This window comes from Macrobrachium rosenbergii, chromosome 40 (assembly GCF_040412425.1).
Source record: "Macrobrachium rosenbergii isolate ZJJX-2024 chromosome 40, ASM4041242v1, whole genome shotgun sequence".
Classification (NCBI taxonomy): domain Eukaryota; kingdom Metazoa; phylum Arthropoda; class Malacostraca; order Decapoda; family Palaemonidae; genus Macrobrachium; species Macrobrachium rosenbergii.
Window position 1 is genome coordinate 26981607 of NC_089780.1, and position 18420 is coordinate 27000026.

At 36.8% G+C, this 18420-nt stretch overlaps 1 protein-coding gene across 21 annotated transcripts in view; it reads left to right on the plus strand.

Annotated features, from left to right (window-relative positions):
• Positions 1-1147: 1147 nt before the first annotated feature.
• LOC136826282 (troponin T, skeletal muscle-like) overlaps positions 1148-18420 on the plus strand; it is a 30885-nt gene continuing 13612 nt past the window's right edge. For 3 of the 21 annotated variants that reach the window (XM_067083493.1, XM_067083477.1, XM_067083488.1), the window contains exons 1-6: positions 1651-1733; positions 6127-6174; positions 11217-11373; positions 11526-11690; positions 14842-14880; positions 15585-15806. In XM_067083493.1, the coding sequence (XP_066939594.1) occupies positions 11257-11373; positions 11526-11690; positions 14842-14880; positions 15585-15806 (543 nt within the window). In that variant the 5' untranslated portion in view covers positions 1651-1733; positions 6127-6174; positions 11217-11256. Of the gene's footprint in view, positions 2126-6126; positions 6175-8322; positions 8419-10968; positions 10981-11211; positions 11374-11525; positions 11691-14841; positions 14881-15584; positions 15807-18420 lie in introns of those variants that run through there. The other 18 variants (XM_067083489.1, XM_067083479.1, XM_067083494.1 and 15 more) reach the window with 15 other exon arrangements.

Sequence of the window (18420 nt, forward strand, 5' to 3'; positions counted from 1 at the left end):
ACTTTAAAAATTGTAACCAATTCTATAAGCTTAACTTGGGACCATTTGAGATTACACTTGGTAAAGTGAATTGTTAATAACTTGCTGTTATCATATATGAATATGAAAATATATGTGACTTGTAATAGAGTATTGAAGGGTAAAACTTGTTGAGTATAGTTATTTGGGCACGGGAGTTAAAATTTATCAGTATCATTATAAAATATAGCCAGCAGTGAAGCATTATAAATGCTTGAAATCATGAGTCGTGACATTGACCACAAAACGTCAAACTTTTAGACTTAATTGATATGGACCTATATTTTTCATTGTCAGCATAAGAAAACAAAAATGCCGAACAAGGCGGGAATCAGTTACCTGCCACTTGACCGATTTTCCCCAGAAGTTAAAAAAACTTAAAGACTGTATGCCAAATTTCATCAAAGTCAGTCCACTCAGTCTTGAGACCGGGTTCGAATCTTTACTGGGTACAATCCTAGATTCCATTCTCTGGGACGAACATCTCAAAAATTGTTAAAATTCAAATGATAAATCTTATTATAAATTATTATTAGTCATACACACGTAAACCTATCTGCTTACGGTTGCACACACAGTCTGTGTACCTGCATGCGTGCATATGACCGTATGTTAATTACGTCAGCTAAAGGAGGTGAAAATGCTTTTGCAAAACGCTACAGGCGACAGAATCATTTCTGAAAACTTGGCAAGACTTGGCGAAAACGATGAAAAAAGGGAGAGGAAGGAAGAAAGAGAGAAAGAAAGAAGGAAAAGTAGAATGAAAGTAAGAACCGGAGAGCTAAGTGGAACAGAAATAATTAGCAAAAGAAACATTTAGCTTTATCCTTTCTGCAGATTTCATCTTTGACGTTTACGTTCAGCCATTTCCGGTCTTGATTCCCTTTTTGGGACACAGGTTTCAGTCAAGATGTAGTATGAGACCAACACTGCTAGGTTTCTTGGAGGTTAATCATCTCTCTTTCTCTCTCCCTCTCTCTCTCTCTCTCTCACGCACACACGCGCGCACAAACATACGCTCTTATTTTGTCTTTTGATTATCTTCTAAGTCTCAACACAACCACCTCACATAATAATAACTAAGCAGCATTGCCGTCTATATTATTTCTAAAGCATCGCATAGTCACTTGATAACGTAGGGTATCAGGCCAGCACGCCGTCATCCTTCGCAAAAATGTGATACTCCGTCCATTTTCGACTGTCCGTGGAAGACGATATCCTGTAACATTGTCAAGAAAGGGACCACTCTGCAAGGTTTCGTCCGTTTGTCCCACAAGAAGAAGAAGAAGCACGTTCCCGACATCGTTTGTCTGTTTGTCAGCGTGGATCATTCCTGTAGTACCATAGCCTTAAAACTGTGTCTGTGTTCATGAGAAAAAGTTATGAATCGTGGGGTATCAGTGACGGACATTCCCGAGCAAAAGATCGCCCCTGTTTTCATGTGGCTGGCGGCTTCTAGGGAAAGCTGCGATCGGGCGGGCTGCTTTCCTTCCTGCCGGCGATGGCCTCCACCACCACGCACCCATTTTAGAGATTTTGAACGTGAGACGAAGGGGCGTCCGTGATTGGCGAGGGCATCGAGCCAATGGGTTATTTTTGCTACGTTATTTGGGCGGAGAAGAAGGTTGTTCAGGAGCAGAGCCTCGCGCGCCGCCAGTGTGGTGACAGGTTGGCTGGCTCTCTCCTGCTCGCACTCCATCTCTGCCCGGACGAGTGTAAGTGTTGGTGCTGCTGATGGGAAGATTTTCGCTCCTGCTGCTGCTGGTGTATTCTATAGTCACTCAAGCAGTAACTCCCTTGGTCCTCAAACACGCGCCCACTTTCTGCTACCAAAGAGAAATACACGCAGACCCCCATAGTTGGTGACCCTTTTCAAAAGTTACTCGATCTGCTTCAACCCCCCCTTTTTTTTGACGCTCCGGCGCCATTGCATACCTCCGTTAATACCTGCTGGGTATACTTGGATCGCATCTCCAAGGACGGACCAACCAGCAGCAGCTATCTGCTGCCGTCAGACACACGGCCAAGAGCTGAAGCAGCAGCAGTAGTGGCGGCAGTTGGTGTGAAGCGAGAGACCAAGGAGGAGGGGCCCTTGCTTAAAACTTCTGTACGTCTTTGTTCTCTCCGTTCCTCTTCCAGTGTTGTTGTGTTGACTCTTGTGACAAATAGGAAAAAGAAAAGAGGAGGAAAAAGTGCTATGGTGGCGTTTATTGTGTCCTCAGAAGATGACTTGAGTTTTGACTGCTGAGCACAACCAGTGTCTGGAAAAATGGACTGGAACCATGTCAAGCATCTGTATGCCTGTGTGCTCTGTACAGGGAGTAACCGACGCCTAAACCAACAGTATAAGAAGATAGGAAATGCCTAGTCATGCTGCTACCATGATGGGAATAAATATCGTGCATTCATCATGATGCTTTGCGAAAACCTTCATGATTTGTGATGAATAAGAAGGGATGGGGATCAGACCACTGGGTAACATGATGATCATGAGTTAAGGAGGGTGGCTCGTCACTCTGAACACTAAATATGGAAGTTGAACTGTAGGTGCTGAAAATAAGGCGGGTTTGGCCAGAGTACCAGTTATGAATAGTTTCTGACTGATCTGCAATGACCAGATTTCTTGAACCCTCTGTTGCAGATTGGTCAGTGACGATTAAATTCTTTCTGCTCTGTAACAGTCGTTCTCTTTCATGCATCCGAAATTCCTTACGCCTAAAAATCACTTTGAGATGGATCATTTTACATACATTTTGTAAGGCATCTAATGCAGAATTTTAGAGAAACAGTTTGAGGGAAACAGTAGCAAACCTGCTTTCATATCACATGGAAGTCAGACTGAGGCAAACCAACGTATTCAGTTCACTTTTTGCATAGAAATTTAACTTCTCGAACATATGTATACACACACACACTCACACACACACACACACACACACACACACACACACACACACATATATATATATATATATATATATATATATATATATATATATATATATATATATATATATAATGTGTGTGTGACAATAGACAATGAGTAGTATCAGAGTGCGTTTTTTAGTAATATATATATATATATATATATATATATATATATATATATATATATATATATATATATATATATATATATATATGCTGCAAGTAACTGTAAAAGGCCTCAATATCTTCGTAAGGGCTATTCTTCACTTTCTTCACTAATTATTCTGTAATTTATATAACACACTGTATATACATACGTATTTTTATTGATGCACACGTACATACTTATATGTGTAGATATAAAATATAAATGCATATATATACTGATTTCACGAAGAGCGAATGCCCTCGTCACTGCGATTTTTATAATTCACCAATTTCGTTACTATTTTTTATTTCACCTATGGAATCCTAACCAGATCATATGTCGCAGCCAGAAAGTTAAAAAAAGAAAATTGATAAATGATAGAGGAAAAGATCAAATATTAATATATGGCCAGTACCTGGACGAATTTTCCAGATTTCAAGTGATATATGAGCACTGTATCTATATTTGGATGTGTCGAAGGCAAGGTGTGGGGATGGGGGAGTATAGCAGTGCGCGTGCGCCAACATCTCTCGCGCCCCCGAAATCCAACCCGGGTTTATTCTTGGACATAGGCGAGAGGTGTGCAGCCACTACTTCCTATTTGTACACTGGTGCACGCGCTGACTTAAATACACTCTTTTGGCTCTGCTGCCTACGCGCCAATTTAAGGCAGTTTAACCCAAAATTTAATGCCTTGATGGGACTTCATGCTCATCATCCACCGTAACAAATGATGAATCAGCCGCAATAAATGAAAGAGGGGAACATAACACCGGGAATATTTCAAGCGCGCAGATATTCAGAAGGGCGGGACTTCAACCCCGATCTTTGTCAACATTGCGCAATTGACTTATATGGCAAAACTTGCGATGATAACATTAAACTACTTTTTTCCTCTTCGGACTTGGTCAAACAACTCATGGAATTACTTCATCTGGCACTGATTATACAGCCATAATGGAATCATGGAAAGTAAATCTTATGCCGAGAAAGATCATTGACATTTATTTAATTCTATTACCATATATTTGTAACTTTACACACGCATACCCACTTGCACACAAACACACATACACAATTATATATATATACATACATACACACACATGCATATATACATACACTGAATTAAAGACCAACAAGAGTTAAACAGCCAGTGAGTTCAGTGTCCAAGGGAGAGAATTCATTTCGAAATCTGCCATGAATATTACTGCACATCGTGAATAAATTTGTGGCGGTGACGAATCCAAGAGAATTTGAAAACATAACGAAATGTCCATATATAGCCGGGCTCGAATAAATCAAGAAAAGGGATGGGGTAGGGAGAGAGAGACCTCCTGCCTCTTCGAGGAAGGAAGGTTATATGCGTTAGGGAGAGTAATCCTGAGATTGGCACATTAGAAAATGAAACATTATCTGAATCATGAAGCACTGGAGTGACTGAAAAGAGGTAGCTTGACGGGTTTTACGAGGCCGTCTGATAGGAGGAATCAGTTGGACATTAATATATGGATGCGCTTTTGGATGTTGATGAGGGCTTTTGTTAACGGTAATACAGAAACACAGTAATTTGGAATTTGGTTCATGTACAGTATATATATGCGTAAGCATTTCCAACAATCTGGCGGATCAGTATTTATTACTGATCATTAAATTATAGAATATGAAGCCCTTCTATGATATTATTATTATTATTATTATTATTATATTATTATTATTATTATTATTATTATTATTATTATTATTATTATTCTGAAAATGAACCCTATCCATATGGAACAAGCCCACAGAAAGTTATTAGAAAGACAGACAAATTAACAGATTAATTAATAAATAAAAATTTAAGCAATATATTAAAATATTAAAATACAGGTACATAGAATGAAGATCAGCAGGGCTTCCTTGAGCAAGCTTCCCTAGAACTGATTATCTTACAGTGATAGAAAGAAAAACAGAAAGAAGACCGGGGCCAAAGAATAGAAGACTATCAAGATACTTATAAGATAACCACGGCCTGATCGCAAACCATTAGCTCTTGTCTAATTCCGCGGTTATTTGGAGAGAAAAGAGCAACATTGGTTAGGATCGCAAAAGTGAATATATACATGATGATTATGACATTTTCCTCCTGCAGCAGAGAATATTCAACGTGTGTTCAGTGTGTTTGCAAGGATTTATGCGATATGTTTGTACATGTGAGTTGTTAAAGGCACACACACATACATATACATATACAGAATATACAGAAAGAGAGAGAACGGACACCTTCGTGTGTTCACTTAAATGTCTTTGAGTATACCAGCTAACCATATTTAAACCAGAAACAGGGAAGGATTACTCTCATGTAATAAATGATCTCTAATTAATCAGAGACGATGTTGCAACGTGAATGATAAAAACCAAAATCTTCAACAAAAGCAAGACTTCAGCACTGAGAGAGAACTGATATAGAGAATTACTTGTATTTTGTTCATGCAACAAAATTCATATGATTCTTAAGTTTGCGTTTACCAGTTATATTTTTCCGAAGAGCAAGTTCGGATATCCAGAATTTAGTTTCCGTCTATTTACATAGCTATCAGGATGTTATGTAATATTTGTGGGGACATAGGCACGAACAAGCGTGCAAAAATGTTCAGTTCACACACACACACATATATATATATATGTATGTATATATACATATATGTATGTAGCCTATATATATATATATATATATATATATATATATATATATATATATATATATATATATATATATATATATACATACTGTATATGTAAATGGAGTTTCTTGCTAATAGGGGATGTCTGCAGAGAAAAGACAGAACAAATGTCACTGCCACATTTAAACTTTAACCGCCAATTCTTGGGCGTATCCCCTGTTTAGAAAACATGCACAATATTAGCCTACACAACCTACGCATACACACACAAATAAGCACAGACAAAACCGTAACTGTACTTATAAAAGCCAGAAAGTCTTAATAGATCATCGAAACTAATCAATACCTTTTTTCCCTTTATTACAGAACTAACACACCACCAAGATGTCCGACGACGAATCAGCTTATTCGTAAGTATCATTTTTATGACTTTTTTATATATAGTGCAATATCTATGAATTTCTGATGGTGCATTCACCCTACAGCCCTTTAGACCTACGTATCTGAAGCTAATTTTTACTCTTTATTTTTATCAAGAGATACAAATACGTTTAGCTAATGATGTTCATGTAAAGAAGAAAAGATATTTACTGTTGGTGTAATGCTGTCATTATCAAGACATTTTCTCTGCGAGCCATGAGGCATGATATGATTGACATACAAGAATTCCTTTCATATTTGCGCATGAGAGTTTCCTTATGCATAAATTCATTGTTATTTTGGTCATCTGTTTGTAGTAAAGAATGACATTCATAACAGGATACGAAATAGCAAGAGTTTGTTATCTTTTGCAATACTCTAGTTTCATTTCATGAGATGCGAATTTGAGATGCAAATCTACAACGTACATTGTAGGAAGTCAGTAAAGGAATCTGAGTCCTTTCTTTACATCGAAAATCATTTACACTAAAAGTCTTTCTAAAATCATGTACACTCAAAATCTTTCAGAAATTATTTTCCAGCTAAAATAGGAGATACTTATCACTGAATAATTGAAAACGGAATTGTCCAGTTCACTGTATGTAACATGACTCTCTTTAGCCCCAAAAGCGTTTGAAATGAGAATAACTGAAATGACACTCCTAAGCCACTGTGGATTCAGGAAGTATTGACACAATTTTTGTCAGTCATGTTTTGCTCTCCGTTGATCATACTTTGCATTCACCCCCTTACACGAGGCACTTGTGTTACGGGATGCTGTTAAGAAACAGCAGCCAGTGCTGGCATAAGGCCACCTTAAGCTGAATAATAACAGGTACGTCAAGTGTTTATGCTAATCCTCTCTGTTTCTGTTTTCCAGAGATGCCGAGTAAGTAACGACAGGAGAGTCCTTTTGGTCTCCCAGCAGTCAACTTGCAGATTTTGTGAGATCTCTAAATGACAATCCCAAATCCCACAGAGAGAGAGAGAGAGAGAGAGAGAGAGAGAGAGAGATTAGCGTTACTGTTACTTTCCAGGCATAATGATCTCTTTACTAGTATGCCCATGGATAAAGTCCAGTTTCGACAATAGCGAGACGCCATTGTTTGGAAAAAGACAGCAACGTTAATGTTCATACCCAGCCCAGAAAGTTCCTTTTTTTATTGTGGTCCCAAACACTCTTCCCCACGAGTCCTTGTGATGCCCTGCTGCTGAACACCCACCTGACCTAGAAGTCTTAAAGCGTTATTTAATGCTTGGTATTTGTTTTTATCCCCAAACGCCTTTGAGGTAGTGTTCCTCATAGCAACCTGAGAGTTTTAGCCTCTAGTAAAACTCTGTAGAAACTAGAATCATAGGTTTCTCGATAGATTACTTTGATTTTTTATCATCAGTCTTTTTTTCCAGTAGTTTAGGCATTCTTGTGTAGCCTTCAATAGCCTTTCCCAAAGATGTAAGATGCCAAATTCACCCACCAGATGGACACTAGAATTTGGCATCCAATTTCTTAAAAAGTAAGCCTCAGCTCAAGTAGTTATCCATATTGAAGGAGAAACAAATTAAATAATACAAAGAAATAACAGGGGAGAAACACTACCTATCAGGGCGACCGTGATGGACTGATTAGTCTGTGCTGGACTGAGAGGAATTTCAGTCAAGATTAACATCCCTTGTCACAATGTTTTCAGCTACACCCTGTCAGAACCTCTATAACAGTACACTTTCCAGTGGAGCCGAGCATGGGAGCTGGCCTACATACCTGGCCATGGATTTTATTTTTCAGTAACAACCACTTCACCCCTCAAAAATTCCTGCCGATGCAAACACCACTAAAAAAGGCGAAGGTTGCGTGTTTGCTTCGTCTAAAATCTAATCATAAACTGAATTCCAGGTTATGATGACGTAATTTCTGTCCATTCTGTGCACTAAAAGTCAGCCTTTAAACAAATCAAACCGATCTCGTGATCTAAAACTGAACCATTAAACCGACAACTCGTCTCCGCGGGCTAGTCTCAGTTTTCGCGCGCGATTTGGCTGGAGTCCGTCGGCGCTTCCAGAATCTTGCGGCCTTTCCAGGATATTTTATTCCCTAGATATAGTCAGACCTCTTGTTCCTCTAAGCTCAAAGCGTAACCTTTCCAGAGGTGAGGAAGGAGGAAGCGATTATGAGGAGGGGCCCCAGCCTCGGCAAGAGGAAGTAAAAGAAAAAGTAAAGGAGGTCGATACTGAAGAAGAGGAGTAAGTCTCGTGACTTCCAGAGTCATAGCGGCCGTTTCTTATTTAATTTCTTTTTCTTTTTATTTCTTCTAGACGCGATTTAATTTAATTTTCTTTTATAATTTATGCTGTGTTCATTAATGTCCTACACTGCTTTTTCATAAATAAAACTGATTTGATTTGTAGACTTAAACTCACGATCTAGATTTCAATCATGTCTTCTATTCCGTCGTTCCATGCCTGACTAGATCACGGACTATCCTCTCTTCAGGTTTTCTTCTGCTTCTCTCTATCTCCTTTTTTCTTCTTCTTGCTGAGACTCAAAAGAAATGAGCAACTAAGGTTGCTCATTAAATCTTTCCTCTCCTACTCTCATTTCTCACACCGTTGATCTGTTCTGAATCAAACTTGCAACTCTGAGTTACTACTAACGTGTCATCAGTGCAGAAGTTAAACAAAGAAGGTAAACAGCCAAAGTTAGCAATTTGCATTCGGTGAATTGCAGCCTATGGACACATCTAAAGGAAATCAATAAATCAATAATGATAAATAAACAAATCTTTTTCATTCAGTCACTGATCTTATTTTTTTAAAATAATCACGCCATTAGGAAACTTCGCGTAAACACAGGTAAAAATCATTCCTCTTAGCGATATTTGACCATTTGTTACCTTTGGCTTAATTGGTGAAAAACATCGATTTCTCTAACATTTGTCTGTGATAACTCCTAACCAGGAAAGCTTTTCTCTGTCTTGTCTGGATATCAATCTCTCACTAGATATATAAAAACAAAGTCTTAAGTGACGCCTCAATGTGTAATTTCTTGTCCTCCGAATGGCATACTAAGTCACTAAACGAAAATGATTGAATAATTGTTCGTTCTTGCTTTTCTATACGTCGTGTTGTTGTCCCCTGAAGACAACGCTAACCGATTCACAGGTCTACCTGGAAATGTGAGTTGATGTCTCCTGGTTATGAAAGAGGAAATACTTTCTTTAGAAATATCTGCATTTCTTTGAGAATCGAATACAGTAGCCTATATATTTTCATTCAATATAGCTGAATACAGTATATATCCTTCTGCATATACATATATATATATATGACGTAGATTGAATTTGAAAGGAAGAAGGTTCTTTTTAAGAGCAATAACGTTCAGAGGAACTGTCACTTTTAAGAAATTGCTTGGCTTCTCCTTCACTCTAGATTAGTAGAATAGTATAGAATTGATAGTCTCACTACTTTTAGTACTACCTTCATCTCTAATGGTTTAACCCTGCATGGCTTCACACGATGAATCCTCTTGTCTCCAAGGTGTTTAGATCTAAGTTCCCAGTCATTTAGTTCAGTTTTGCTTAGGTAATCCCTGTGACAATCCGCTTTCTGTTGATGGCTGATCATCATATTATTTCCACTTTCCCTTGTCCCTGCAATATGTAACCATGTTCGCCAATTTTAGCTCACACTCTCTCAAAGCTTTGCTATTTTAATCTTATTTATCTTTGGCTTAATACTTGGCAAATATTTGTATCAAGAAATATTAATTTATTAACTTGTCTCGCCTTGAGTAGATTCTTAATTTTTCTTTTATTTTTGCATTAAAATTCATACTAAATTCAATTAAAAAAAGCCGCAATACCTAAAGCTTTCTCAGTTCAGCTCATTATTCTTTACTAAAACTTACGTAGCAATGTAACGTAGCTCAAACTGACGACTATAGGACACTACTTTATTTTTTTACTGTATATTTATTTTTTTTTTATTTTGGCAGTAGGTAGAAAACACTAACTTGATTTTCGTTTTGTTTACTTCTTCTTTCAGAAAGTACGTATGATCTCTGCAGCCAGGGTTGTTAGAAATAAGCTCAGCTGATTGGTTGCGTCCCCCCAGGCAACCGAACCAATCAGACTGATTGCTGGGTTTTGAGCAGAAAATGATATATCTATATCTTTTGAGCATGAAGAATGTGTCCCTTTGAATCCTCTCCTCTTAATTACTGAATGACCCACTCTCATTTATACACATTAGTTTTTCTCTAAGTGAATCATTCCTCATGTAACATTCTCAAGATGACCCGTTTCGAAAACTAATCTGAACTTTTTTTCATTATGCATTTACTTTCTTTTCCTATCTTTTCATTTTTAATTTTTGGCCTTGAAACTAAAAAAATATAGATTTTGTTCTTTCAGCCTTTGATAGATTTTTGTAGCTAATATCTATTTTTTTAAATAATTTTTAATTCCTTGAACAAAACTAACACCTTGAAATAGCATGTTATTTTTGTAATGATTTTTGACCACCACATGTCCTCGATAGATATGAAATAGATGTCAATAGATATATAAAATTCTTGTAGAGTTTTTCATCAGCTTTGAGGAAAATGAGAATAGTCTTTTGATGTCTTTATTTTTGGGTAGTCCAATGCTTGGTGTGCTATTAGATTGAATATATCACAAACAGTATAGATTTTAGAATGACATTTGATATGAACTACATTCATAGATTGTGCACTAATGCTGTTTTTTTTTTTTCTTCTTCTTCTTCGCTTGGCCCTGGCTGCGACATCTACAGGAGGAGGAAGAAGTAAGTATGATGCTGTGGCGTATTTTTTTTTTCTTGATACACAACTTTAGTATTTTCAAATAGATTATATAGAAAAACACGTGTAAAATGGTATCGTACAGGTTACGAATGTACGAAGTGCCATTATTTCACTGAGCTGAAATTATTATTATTATTATTATTATTATTATTATTATTATTATTATTGTATTATTATTATTATTATTATTATTATTATTATTATTAACCTTGTGCAGGGGAGATGAGGGGGCCAACTTCCTCAAGAACCGCCAGCAGATGAAAATGTCTGAGCTGGACGAACAGCTGGCAGAGTACATCGCTGAGTGGAGGAAGCAGAGAGCCAAGGAGGAGGATGAGCTCAAGAAGCTCAAGGAGAAGCAGGCCAAGAGGAAGGTAAGAGAGAGAGAGAGAGATAGATGATATAGACTCTGGTAAGAATATGCTGAGTATGACATACCCGGATTAGTTAGTACTCGTAGTTGCAGTAGGTAGGATGGACCCTTTCGCTGACCCCCTTAACCTTCTCTCTCGTTGGCCCTCCCCAGATCCTCCGTGCCGAAGAAGAGAAGAAGCTGACCGAGAAGAAGAGAGCCGAGGAAGAGCGCAAGCTCCGCGAGGAATCCGAGAGGAAACAGAAGGAGCAGGAAGAGAAGAGGAGACGCCTCGAGGAAGCCGAGAAGAAGCGCCAGTCCATGATGAAGGGCTCCAGTGTGAGTCTCTCTCTCTTTTAACCTCAGCCCTCGTTCTGTTCGTCGTCGTCATCACCAGCATCTTCCCTCTGACTGGTTCTGTGTCTTGTTCTGGTCCTCGTACGAAGGCTGATCCGATATTCAGTTCACTCCCGCCATGTTACGAAATGCCTTGTTGAGAATTCACGAACGTGACCCCTCACAGGATCCTTAGCAGATACTCTACAGAAGTGTTTAGGAGAAATAACAGAGAACTTTCAAAATTCAAGTCATCTGCATTAAGTGTGATATCTGATTCGCTTTAGACTGTCATTAGGGCTAATTTAAAAACAGCTGAAACAATTTCTTTGCTAAATGTAAAGTACATTTTAGTTCAGATTCAATAATACTGCTATTTGTTAGGACACTCAAATTTGATTTAAACAAAGCTGCACTTTCCTCATACATCACTAATGTCACATTCTAAAAAACAGCACTAATATTGCGTGTTCATACATGATCCCTGATAGGTATATAATTCACTGATATATGTATACACACGTTTGATCTCGTCCTTACATATGTGACGTCCCGCGAGTTCACATGTCTGAAGAAGAGATTTGTGACGCGTTTTTTTCGTGAATTCATTGTGTTCATTCATGTCCTGTTGGTTCTAAGTGTTGAAGAGATGCTGATGATGATGACGATGATGATGACGACAACGAATATCTTTTTTCTAATATAGATCTTTGATTCTTTGCAATTTTTTTGAGATGCTGAGAGCTAGATCTTGATTTGGTTTTTGAATTTAGAGATAAATAGATGAGAAACACACTCTGATGTGTAAGTAGATGCTTTTGACGTGTTCTTTTTTATTTATTTATTTATTTGTGAAAGATTAAAGAGAAAAGAGAAAGTGCATGAATGGGAGAGAGTGAGAGAGATTAAATAAAAAAAAAAAAAGTAAGCATACAAGCGAGTAGCCCTCTTTTTTCTGAAGCTGTTCCATCGAATTCTCTCGTTTTCTTTTTCAGAAGGAGGTGAGATAGACTGGAAGAAAACGGGGCACAAAAGTAGTCCCAGTAGTAGAAAGTATATTTGCACGTTCCCTTATATGTTGATCAATTGTCGACTTTTTCTAGCAGCCCTGCCTGTATCTCCCCCCACCCCTTTAAAATATTTCCGGTTGCCCTCCAATCCCTCCCGAAAAAGCCACATCCCTCAAAATCAACCGCTACTTGGGAAAGATAAATCTCTTGCAATGGTCATTGGGAAGATCTAGATTTCTTTGGATGTCATTACATCCTTGGTCGTAATTAATGACTAGGAAATTTTGCTCTTAATTTGAGTTTTCATACATAATATTTATCGCATCAATGTACCTTTGCATTCAGTTTGATTTTCCTTGACCTGTTATCAGGTCACTCTTTAATCTTCATTTTGCACCCCAGTGTAGCTGGCCCAGGTCATCAGCAGCTTATCAGATATCTAAACCAGTCGGAGATTCCCAGTCAGAGTTGACCTGCATTCGTGTTATAATGTTCCAACTGGGGGCATTGCTGGGATGATTAGTTTTCAGTGAAATAATCAGTCCAAAGATTCTGACGTCAAAATGCGACCAAGATTTAAAAATAAAAAATAAAAAAAGGTTTCCCAATGGCTTATTTTCACAAAGTTAATTGAGTTCAGATAACCAGAGCTGTCGTTGTACAATGTGTCGTCAACAACTTTCATGCAAAACGATGTTTTTCCACAGTACACGGAGACCTCTACTCAGATCACAGATATTTCATTCTAAACTAAATGTTATAAAATACCCACGCCCTCTGAATAAGGGCCTTTTTTCTTTATACTTTGGAGTCTGAATGAATTAGGCTCTTCAAAGCGTTTCCCATTAACACGACAAACACAAGATCTCCAAAATAATTTCACATTGGAAGCATCCATACCACTTAAAATAAAAACATGCGAACATATGTGAGCATTCTGTCGTCTGTAATTACAAAGATGTCCACGTTATTAGTATTATTATGTCTCTGTATAACCGTCAGCTCTGGTTATGGAAAGACCTCCCACATCCCCTAACAAGCTCCGCCTCCGCCCCGTTCCGAAACTTTTTTTGGCCAACCTCACTCACAGGCTGCTTTTCTCTCTGTTTGGATTGCTCTGGTGCCCTTCTTTTGATTTTGGTTTATTCTTTTATAACACGGCGTTTTTTACTTTCATTTTCCAGTTTATTTCGTTCCGTTTTCTCTGCCATTATTGTTTCTTTCACCTGGTTGCTCTGAAAATAACACGTTCTTGATATACAGTGAATTATGATCACCCTTTTCTTTTTTAATTTAATTTCATTTGACAGTAGAGTAATCAATTTGCTTTTTCCTTCCTAAAACACAACGAATCGTGTTCACATTTTCATAAAGAAAAATGATTTCAAAACAATCAGCACCGGAATGAATCATTCTTATTGAACACTAAAATAATATTCATGAGAAAAACTTAGTCTTTCAGCAGATATTTCCAGCTCCATGGGTCACTAAAAACACTTTGATTCTCAAACGTGGTTGCCTACTTATTGAGGAGCCATTTTCTATGTGACTCCGTTTTCTATGCAGATCCATTTCCATGTGACTCCATTGCCTCGGGTCAAAATGGTCCCATTAAACTCTGTGGCACCACGAATTATTACTGATAATAATATGTGTGTTCTTGCAAACCTATTCTTTTTTTTTCTGGATTATTTTCACCTTAATGAGCGTGAGATTGTTTGACTACGTCATGGATATGCTTTTACTTCTTGGTTGTTGGGTAATTCACAACGTGGTTATTCACTAATACATTGTGATTATACATTGATTGTTGTCCTCTTGTTCATTTCTTTGCCAATGTCAGACGTGTTTTTTATTGCGATAATGTTTTGTCGTATGGTTTTTTTTTAAGTTTTTAGCTTGTCATTTTATAAATTTCAAAGGAAATTTTATCAGTTTTATAAATTTCAAAGGAAATTGAGAAATTCATGTCTATTTTTCATTCACCAAATGTATGCTCTACGTCGATACATAAATGAAGAAGAAAGCAATGTTAGTTTTATCTTTTTAAAAAGCATAAAAAGATGAAAAAGTCTTTTAGATTGAAAATAAATATTCTGTTGACCATTCTCTCTCAGACAAATAATACAAATCCCTCTTTGCAGGATGGTGCTAAGAAATTCGGCAAGACTGGTGGCGACAAGGTTAGTATGAAAATACAGGGATTATTGTATACATGTATATGTATATGTATATGTATATATACATATATATGTATATATAGATATATATATATATATATATTTATATATATATATGAATGTCTTTTCTGTAATACTACATATATATATATATTATATATATATATATATATATATATATATATATATATATATATATATATTATATATATATATGTTATGTTATATATATATATATATATATATATATATATATATATATATATATATATATATATATATTATATCTATATATATATATTCTCCCCCTCTAAACTTAAGAAATGCTAAACACACCTTTTCTCTATTTCTCTTCTCCATTTCCTTCTGCATTTGAAATTCTGCTCCCATTCTGAAGATAACTCTTCTATTCACTGCTACTTTAATAATATACATATATATATATATATATATATATATATATATATATATATATATATATATATATTATATCTAGATATATATATTTCCCTCCCCCTCAAAACTTAAGAAATGCTAAATGCACCTTTTCTCTATTTCTCTTCTCCACTTCCTTCTGCATTTGAAATTCTGCTCCCATTCTGAAGATAGCCCTTCTATTCACTGCTACTTTAATAATAATAATAATATTCACTGCAATGCGTGTGTTACGAATACTGAAGACCGCTTTCCTCCCCCTCCTCCCGCAGTTCTCCAACATCCAGGCAGCCAAGGGCGAGTTGGGCAAGACCCGCGAGCAGCTGGCTGAGGAGAAGAAGATCGCCCTGTCCATCCGCGTGAAGCCCCTCAACGTCGACGCCATCAGCGCCGGCAGCTTGCGCGACAAGGCCAATGAGATGTGGAACCTCATCGTCAAGCTCGAGACTGAGAAGTATGACATGGAGGAGAGGATGAAGCGTCAGGATTACGATGTAAGTCGCGTCGGTTTCCACACACACACACACATACACTCACACACAGACATACAGACATAAACTCGATGGTGAATCGCGATGGCACGCACGAGCACACTGATTATTATTATTATTATACGATGTAAGTCGAGTCGGTTTCCACGCACAAACACACACATACACGCGCACACATACTCGATACCGAATGACGATGGTACGCACAGGAACATTTATTATTATTATTATTATTATTCAGAAGATAAACCCTATTCATATCATATGGGACAAGCCCACCAAAGGGGCCACTGACCTGAAATTCAAGCTTCCAAAGAATATGGCATTCATTAGAAAGAAGCAGCAGATGGTAATGGGAAATACAGAGAGAAGAGTTCACTTTTGAAAAAAATTAATGTTAACAAATTAAAACATAAACAGATACAATTATAAGTAAAGTTTTAAAATACAAGGATCATTATATTAGAGTAGTTTTGCATTGAATCTTTACTTGTACTTTTGAAGTCCCGATTGCTCGACAATGTCAGGGAGACTGTTCCACAGTCTGACGGTGCGAGAACACGACGTAAACTCACACGAATGTACAATTATTTCTTGATAGCACAGCTTAAAGGAATCACAGCAAGCTACCTGATAACCAAAACAGAATGAGGCGCTAATTTGGATCATTTTACATTCAGATTAAACAATCCACTTGTGTTAAACAATCCACTTGTGACAACTCGTTCAAATTGAATTTACGCTCAGACTAAAAGACAGTTGTTTGTAAATGGCATTCACTTGTAAGAATATGAATATTGGAAGTGATGCTGATAGCAAATGAATAAATAAAGAGACAAACAAATGAACATCTTTAACAAATACCGGAAAATAAATCAGTTGTGCAGACACAAACCAATAACGGCCAAGAACTGAAGACAATTACACTTCATTTCACACTTAACATTACCTAATCTTGTCGTATTCCCTTCCAGGTGTAGATGTAGTTTGTTCAAATAAGAAATTTATGAAAAATGGATGATATGAAACATTTTAGAGTAATTCCTTATTTTCTTTGTATTTTTATGAAGATTTTCTTGATTATATTCTGAGTAATTCTGATCAACTTTTAAAAATGGCCTTATTTTCTTATATGCTAATCAGAGCTCAATAAATATTCCATTTTAATCTCGGCTGAAATAATTATTAGCTTAATGTTCGTCTTATTTCAGTATGAATTTTGCAACTCATGCTTAATATTTTTGGCACACAAAGATGTTAAACTGTGTATACATATTTAACATGTATGTATGTATTTTGTAAGTGTGTGTGTGGAATATATATGTAGTTTTAATATATATATATATATATATTATATATATATATATATATATATATATATATATATATATATATATATATATATATATATATATATATATATATATATATATATATATATATATATATTTAATATATATTTCATGCATACTTACATTTGCATAATGCATCACCTTTGCACAGACACACACACACATATATTGTAAATATTCTTGTGTCATAGAGCCACAAAATAGTCTTGTATTATAGAACCACAAACATCGTGAAACGTCCTAACCGAGAGTCAACCCCACCCAGATGATAATGATAATAATGATTTTAACCGTGGCTTAATCTCATTCCCTTTTTTTTTCTTTTTCCACTCGCCAAAAAGCCTCTTAATCTCCCTTACAATCAGCTGATTCCGTCACGCTCCCCTGCATGGCCAAAAGATTGTTCTTGTCTTCTCTCACTCCCTTCCGAGTCCGAAATTTCCCCCCCCCCCTTTTTTTTATTTATTTTCTTTTAATATTTTTTGCTCCTCGGTGTATTCCGTTTGAATATCATTTCTTTCCACTTCCTTTTTGTCCATTTTGCATGCGAGAGATTTTCCGATCAATTTTTGAAGAGAGAAAGTCTTCAGCTTTTGGATTTTGTTTTGCTGTTTTTGGGAAGACTTCTCCCGCCTTTGAGAACCGATCTGTTTCATCATCGTAACGTTGATGACAATGACTGCCTACTTAAATAATAAACCAAAACGTCAACAGGGATCCAACAGTTAAACCGTGTCCTTCGGAGGACAGGGACCGACTCCCGCCCTCACGCATCTCCCACCTCCCAGACAATTCCTCTGAAGAAGGAGCCTCTGTGACCCTCTCTTTCCCTCACAGGGGTCACAAGCCTCTGTGGCCTTTTCTCTCCCTCACAGAAGTCGCAGCACTTCCTGTGATTTAAACGCAGTCGACTGATGCTAAATATTTTTTCCCTTTTGCCCCTTGATTCCTTGAAACCCTCAGCAAGAGTACATATTAATATAAATTTCACGGAATATATTCTTAAGGACCATCTCCCTTCTGTTTTTAAAATTATTTACTATACAGTATGTGTACATGTGTGTATATACATTTGGGTGTGCTTGTATGTATATGGCTATACATATAAGGACGCAAATATATTCCTATTGACAGGAACATGCACACATTTATATGTATATGTATATGTATGTATACACTTTGATCTAAAGAAACCATGAAATCCCTTCCGGTAAATCTTCCTCGACTAATCCTTACAACGAAAATAAGAAAAAGAAACGTAAAGA